We start from the raw sequence: 6,817 nt of genomic DNA on the forward strand, positions 1-6,817 counted from the left end.
GTTTGAACATTCATGTTAATTAAAATGTTTCTTATTCATATTGATAAAAAAAGTAATCAAAGCCATTATGTATGTAAATCTAATGTCTGATAGACAGGGTTACAGCTTTCATGGGTCACAGTCACACTAGATTCACTCAAAGTCTCGATGAAAGTCGACATAATAAATGTTGATGCCTTGTGACTAATAAAACCTCCTAATCCCCAGTAATTCAAAACAATGAACAGTAATCACTGTGATAACTATATTAATGATTATTTACTATTACTACATCAACTATATAATTATGTGCACTAGTTTGTTTGTGAAGTAGTCACCGTATGTCTACAGGTTTACACTGTAAAGCCACAGTACTCACCTTTTGGGTCATACAGGAAGGGACTTTAATAATGTATCTCCAGTAGTGATGAGATAAAGGTACAAATAATATTCAAAGGTGAAACTTACCCAAGTTTTTTTTCTTTTTCTCTCTCTCTCTTTCTTTCTCCCCGTCAGGCCCGAGAGCAGTTCAGGATGGCAGCGGCGGCGCGATGGGAGTCCACTCACACACTTGTCTGCTCTTCATAGCGGTTCTGCCGTTCCTGCTCAGATTTTGAAGAGGAATGGATTTGAACACGAGTATTTTGTGTGTGTGTGTGTGTGTGTGTGTGTGTGTGTGTGTGTGCGCGCGTGCGTGCGCGCGTGCGTATGTGTGTGTGAGTGTGTGTGTGTTTTTTCTTTTTTTTTTCAACCGGAACCATAAACTGATGCACAGTGAGTGCATGACGTATCCTGCTACGTAATGATGTTGACCCACTAAATAAGTACGTAACAAAAGTTTCTGTTTGTTTTGGGGTTTTTTAGATTTCAAAGATGTAACAAATGCTTCACATTTTAATTGAATTATGTTGTTCTCTCTAAATTATATCATTTTGGATTATCTCTTTTTACATATATAGTATGTCTCAGAGAAAGAAAAAAAAAAAAAGTTTGGTTAATTGTGGTGTCTCTTATTCAAATGGATTTGTCTTAATTTTTGAACCACATTGCATATTCATCTCAACTCCAGGAAAAAAAAGGCAAATTTACAGCAAGTACAGTATGAGAGGTGAATGTTAAATACCTCAAAGTCAAACCGCGACAGTTAAGCAGAAGGAATTTAGGTTACCCTGAGGCTGAAAAGCCTGGTATTATCATATTTTAATGTATAATAATTATCATTCAGTCTGGTTGTTGAAACAGAATTGTTTTTGACCTTCAAGTATTTTGGTTCACAGCATTCTAGTGATATACTTGCAGTTGTGTTATGCTAATCTTTTAATTTTATGTTGTTGTTTTTTAATTATGTTTAGTTTTAAATATTTTTTGAGAAGGGAAAATATGAAGTTGTAATTATTTAGGACAGATATCCTAGTTTTATGTCTTTTTTTTTTTTTTGTTCTTTACCAGTACAGTTGTACACAAAAATGGTGTCAAGAATAATGATGTTATAATTATGTAGTTAAAAATGGAGGAAGAGTTTACTCCACTTGTGTGGAGTCGACGTCTGACTTAAATAATGCAAATGTATTAATGCCGTTGCTACTTGTTTGAACACCATGCCATCTCTACACGACACAGTTATTTGAGAAAAAAAAAGTTCCTGTTCATTTTCCGAACCAGCACTGGAGGGTTAGAGACCACTCAGTAAGAACATGTTCATAGAAATTACAAACTTTTTGCATGTATTTAGACACCAATAACCCAAAGACTTTAGCAGTTCACACAGCACCATATTCCATACGATTTCTGTTTTCTAGTCTCAACACCAAACCAAACACATCGTTCCATACTAGTGTCTTTTCACAAAAAAAGAGGGTCAACATGTGTTTTGAGTTTAACATAGGGTAATTTGGAAATCTAAAATTATAGATACCTTTGAACCAAAATGTACAGTATGTGGTTTATGCTCACCTGAACAAGATATTCCCAGCTCTTATTGAAAAGAAAAGAATTGCAGGATAACTGTACAATATGCGAGCCAATTTGCAATAACCCAGATTGATCAGAGGTCTGAGTAAAAAAAAACAGCTCTTATCACTTGATATGTCGCTCGCATTGTCAGAAAAAACAGGATATGTGAGAAAACAAGCCAGTCGTATCTCTGTGTTTTATTATGGAGGAGGATCAGCGCAGCCGAGAGAATCACCGGTGTTATGAGAGGCGGCAAACAGAGGACAGACCTCCGTTACCTTATTTTTGTTGTGAGCGCGAGGATTTTATGCAACAATCAGAAACCTCTCACAACACGGCAGCAAGATTTAAAGCCCAGTGATTTATCTTTTTCACATATCTTGTGTTGGCAAACAATTTACACCGACTGCCAGAGCACACTCAGGTTCCCCCAGCAGTGGAAGAGAGCTGAGTGACAACAACAACATTTGGTGTTTGGCTACTGGTTTTGTAACGTGGAAAGGATGTTTTTAGACATCGCGCCTCTCTTGTAAAATGCATCGCTGTTTGTGTTTGCAGCCGTACAAACATAACCGTCTACTGACTACACTCCACATCAGTGGACTGTGTGCAGCACTAAAGGATTTGTAGGATTTCCATTAACACAACATCAAACAGGAACAGTGAATTACAACAAATTAGTGTGTGTGTCTGTTTGGTGGCGGGGCAATGACATGCCTCTTATTATCCCACGGCTCTGATTGAGTGTTTTCACATATGGTTATTTTTAAATTAATGCGAGCTCAGTCGACACTGAGCAGGCACAAAAAGGAGAAGAGCGAAACAGAAGCAACGATCTGTTCATATTCACCTTTTCCTCCCTTTTTTTCCCCGGCTTGCCTCAGCTTTTGGTGAGGTTATAGTCCTTCATCCACGTGCACGCACCTCAATTTCTCTTTTAAACTCAGCCCCCGTCATGGGGATAACAAGGTTTGTGCTTCTTGATGTGAAAAAAAAAATCCAAATCAAAACGGCATGAAACAGATAGGGCCATTATTGAAATTGATCAGGATAATCATCAGCTGAATGTGACAGGCTAATCACGGTTTGTTTTCACACACACAAGACAATGAGAGAGAGACACACACTGCACACTATTATTCATCTCCAGCACAGTGATGTTTGGAAATGACATGGTAATTATTCCATCCCCGGCTGGAGGGATGGCACCACTGATCTCACGTCATTTTGCCACAAGATTAACCACGTCTAAGATGAACTGAAGTCAGATCACCTCCCAAGGAGGTCTGTGTTGGGATCCCTTCACAAGAGATTGCATGAAGCGGTTGCTGTTGCTTTGAGTTCACTTGAAAGGTTGAAATAATTTGACTGAAAATATCACTTAACAGAAACACACACACCTTCTCACCACCACACACACACACGCCACAGATTCTACTGAGGTAAGACAGTTTCTTGTATATGTATGCCAACATTTCTTTTGTAGAACAGCCAAGCACACTTTGTAAAAACAGGTCATTTATTATTATTTTTTTTTCTACCTCTGAGCAGTTGCTCAGCAAGTTGCCCAATTATTAATTACCACCTTAAAGTCATATTTAGATGTGGCCATGGGTGTGCATTTGTGTGGGCTGTAATGACAGCGAGGCTCATTCACACCACACTGCTGCATTGTCAGTATTGTTTCTCCGGGAGTATCACAGCACTCCACGAGTTTCTGAAAGGACAGCTCACACAGCTGAATGATTGCAGTTTATTGCTTTGTCCTTAATAGCTGTGATATTGTTTTAGTTTTTTTATGTCATATAAAATACAGTATAATTTATCGAGCCAAGCACACTATTACTGACAAACCCATGTAAGTGTGTACCTTTAGAACATAGACAAACAGATCTGGACAAACCAGCAGGGCTGCTGTCAAAATATAACACGCATCTCGAGATGAAAGTGAAAAAACAAAGTTCACATGTAACCAGAGGTAAGGAGGTGGTTGTATAGCAGACTCCACCTAATAATCCACCTATTAATAGCAATGCCATATGGTCACTATGGCAGCGATTCAGAGTTGAGGCAGCACAGAGCATCATAGACGACAGACCAAAACTGTGCACATTAATATTCAAACTTTTCGACGGTCGTTAGGAGGAACCCCGCTAATTCTCCAAATCAAACAAGTATATTGTTTATGAACTCTGATGAGATATGTGGTCGCGGACAAAATGTTGTAAACTGTGAAGCGCAGAGCTGAAGAAGCAACATCAAGTCAAAGAACGGTCTGATCTGTGTTCTGGTATTCTGCCTTTTTCAGTTGAGATGGAAACAGTCTGCGCTCGTCAGATCACTGCTGGAAATCCCGCTAGATCATATTCCTAAAGTTTCGGCCTTGGTCTGATCCACGTGTCGCTAACAGAAAAAGGATCATCTTCATTTCCTTGTTCTCAAATCCCCACTGTTCCAAACGTGTAACAAGAGAAGGCATGTGGAGTAAACCTATGCAGGCAGCGTCTTTAAAGGCTTCAATTGGATTGTTTTCTGACCTGAGGCCGTTTTGTATTACTTAGCACCAGTGTTTTCTTGATGCAGTTTGGGCCCTGGTAGCCTCAAGGTTAGACAAGCTGGCTTGCAGAGCAGTTAAATAAACACAATCACATTACGTTTAGTGAGACAGTGTGATGTTTCGTGTTGCATAACGCAGCTATTTCCCATGCTATGGCTCATTTAGTTGAGAAAACTCTAATAAGCTCTCAGTTGGCCTTCATATCGTCCCGTTGTTAACGGGACTCATCCTCCGTCGTATAAGTCTCACCCAGTGTGGTTTTTGCAGCTCTTTGCTATATATACAGTAACATCCTGTTTATGCAGCGATCTCTTCAGGAGTTAAATAAAGTAAGAAATGTACCTGATTGTTTCTCCCATGCTGTATGCTTCCAACAGCTGCACATAACATGCATCACCGTCAGGCAAACTGAACACAGCAGGCATTGCAATGGGAAATAAGCAACTGTCATAATTGAAAATAATTTACCACCTCTCAGACAAATAGTAGGCAGTCGTACTGCAGTTTCTTTCTGCATGGCATTAAAGAAAGTCAGCCTCTGTGCTTGCTTATTAGAGCACATGTTCTTAACTGCCACCAAGCATGACTTTTAAAACGGATACAAGACACACAGCGAGTCCCATCCGAGCCAAAACTTATAATGATAAAATCAAGCAACTCGGGAAGAGGATCTTGGAAGTATACTAGTAAAATATTTCTGATCCACCCACAAAGTTCAGCTTAAAAACTGCACTTAGAAGGCCTGAATACCCAACAACTTTTTTTTTTTCTGTTCTGACTCCAGTCAGCCAATTCTGAATCACAGTCCATGAAGGCTTATATTTTGGCAGTAGCGCTGCATATTTATGGTGATACGACCAACTCCATTGTCTGTTTGACGAGTGCATAAGGATTGCAGGACTCATTCTCTCTCTCAGTCCAAGCAAACATGGGCCCAGTTGGAACGTGGGCTGAGTTGGGGGGGAAAAAAGCTATGGATACAGTGTATTTCTTTTCTTTGTCTCCATAATGTGCAAGGCAAGAGAGACAGTCTTTGAAGAAAATTTGATACCATGTAAGAAAAATGACTGAGCTTGTATTGCACCTACCAGATAGTACTATTCATTTTAGGTGTTTTGTGACATTTGTGTGGTTTGCATCGGAGTCTGGAAGAGATCATTTCTGGATGTGAACTTTGGTTACACATGAGAAATCAAACCTTTTGCTTCAGCTGCCAGGGGATTATCATATTAGCAGACGCATGAAGTAGTCTCATGATCTGTCGGGATTTATTTTGGACGATGATTCACATATAGACAAATTCTGCCCTTTTACCTGGTTACACGTTCACAAGGCTCTCTTCAGATTGGATTGTTCCCAAGTGGAGGGGAGCATCATGCTATTTGACTCCCTGCATTGTAAAGGATTGTTGGTTCATATGTATTTTGTTGATGAAAAGTGTGTGCTCATATTTAAGACTGACAATAATAAAATGTTGTATCTTAAGACTGTGTGTTTTGCATATACTGATTGTGTTGTATTCATGTTGAATATACATATGAACAAATTGTATCTAGTGCACTGCCAACAGACCTTCCCGAGGTGCACAAACAGTGCACTACAGTGGCACCCATCCAGAAACAAGATAAACCTATTGATTTTTTGATCCCTCAGAAGTCCTGACCTTGGACTGAGCTCATTGTGGTCTGTCCGCTACATTACCAACAACTGCTAACTGCAGTTCTCTAAATGACACCAGTGTGTCTTTGAGACTGAACACAGTGTATTTTAAGGGTTCCGGAGCATCAATAATGTACGACCGCAGCGGGAGGTCTGCCATAATGCTCTGGATGGGTTTCTCTTCTTCAACTGTAGCTGCATGCAAAAAACTATTTCTTATGCTAATTTATTCACTGTATAGATAATACATGTGATAAGAATCTGAAGGTTTCCACTGTTAGTTTGCACTGTGCAGTGGTTTCTTCATGACCTGGAGGAATGCTTTACTGTGCGCTAAATTATGTTAAGCCTGTCGATGATATGTACAGTATTTCAGGTATTATTGCATTTTTAAGCAGCGACAGAAACACGTCTTCACAGTTGATACCACAACACTCTACTTCAGCCTCGGCAGATATTTAATTCATGCAAACATCTGCTCTCTGCAGCTGAGAGTTGCTCCACACACCAGAGACTGAATACAGTGTTAGAAAGATAAAAGAATGCCTTACGTTTAAGGCCAGTGTCCCTAAAGAAATCAAAAGCTAACACAGAAATGCACAATTTAAGGTCATTCAAAGCTCGGTGATTAACTGCATTTTTGAGGATGTATTGTTCCATTGTCACTTA

General features: G+C 39.5%; 1 protein-coding gene across 4 annotated transcripts in view; it reads left to right on the forward strand.

Annotated features, from left to right (window-relative positions):
- ntm (neurotrimin) overlaps nucleotides 1-5,124 on the forward strand; it is a 377,838-nt gene extending 372,714 nt beyond the window's left edge. For all 4 annotated transcript variants that reach the window (XM_074612066.1, XM_074612067.1, XM_074612065.1 and 1 more), the window contains one exon: nucleotides 496-5,124. In XM_074612066.1, coding sequence (XP_074468167.1) covers nucleotides 496-596 — 101 coding nt within the window. In that variant the 3' untranslated portion in view covers nucleotides 597-5,124. The remainder of the gene's footprint in view (nucleotides 1-495) is intronic.
- Nucleotides 5,125-6,817: the final 1,693 nt, after the last annotated feature.

Source organism: Sebastes fasciatus, chromosome 16, assembly GCF_043250625.1.
Source record: "Sebastes fasciatus isolate fSebFas1 chromosome 16, fSebFas1.pri, whole genome shotgun sequence".
In the NCBI taxonomy this organism is placed as follows: Eukaryota; Metazoa; Chordata; class Actinopteri; order Perciformes; family Sebastidae; genus Sebastes; species Sebastes fasciatus.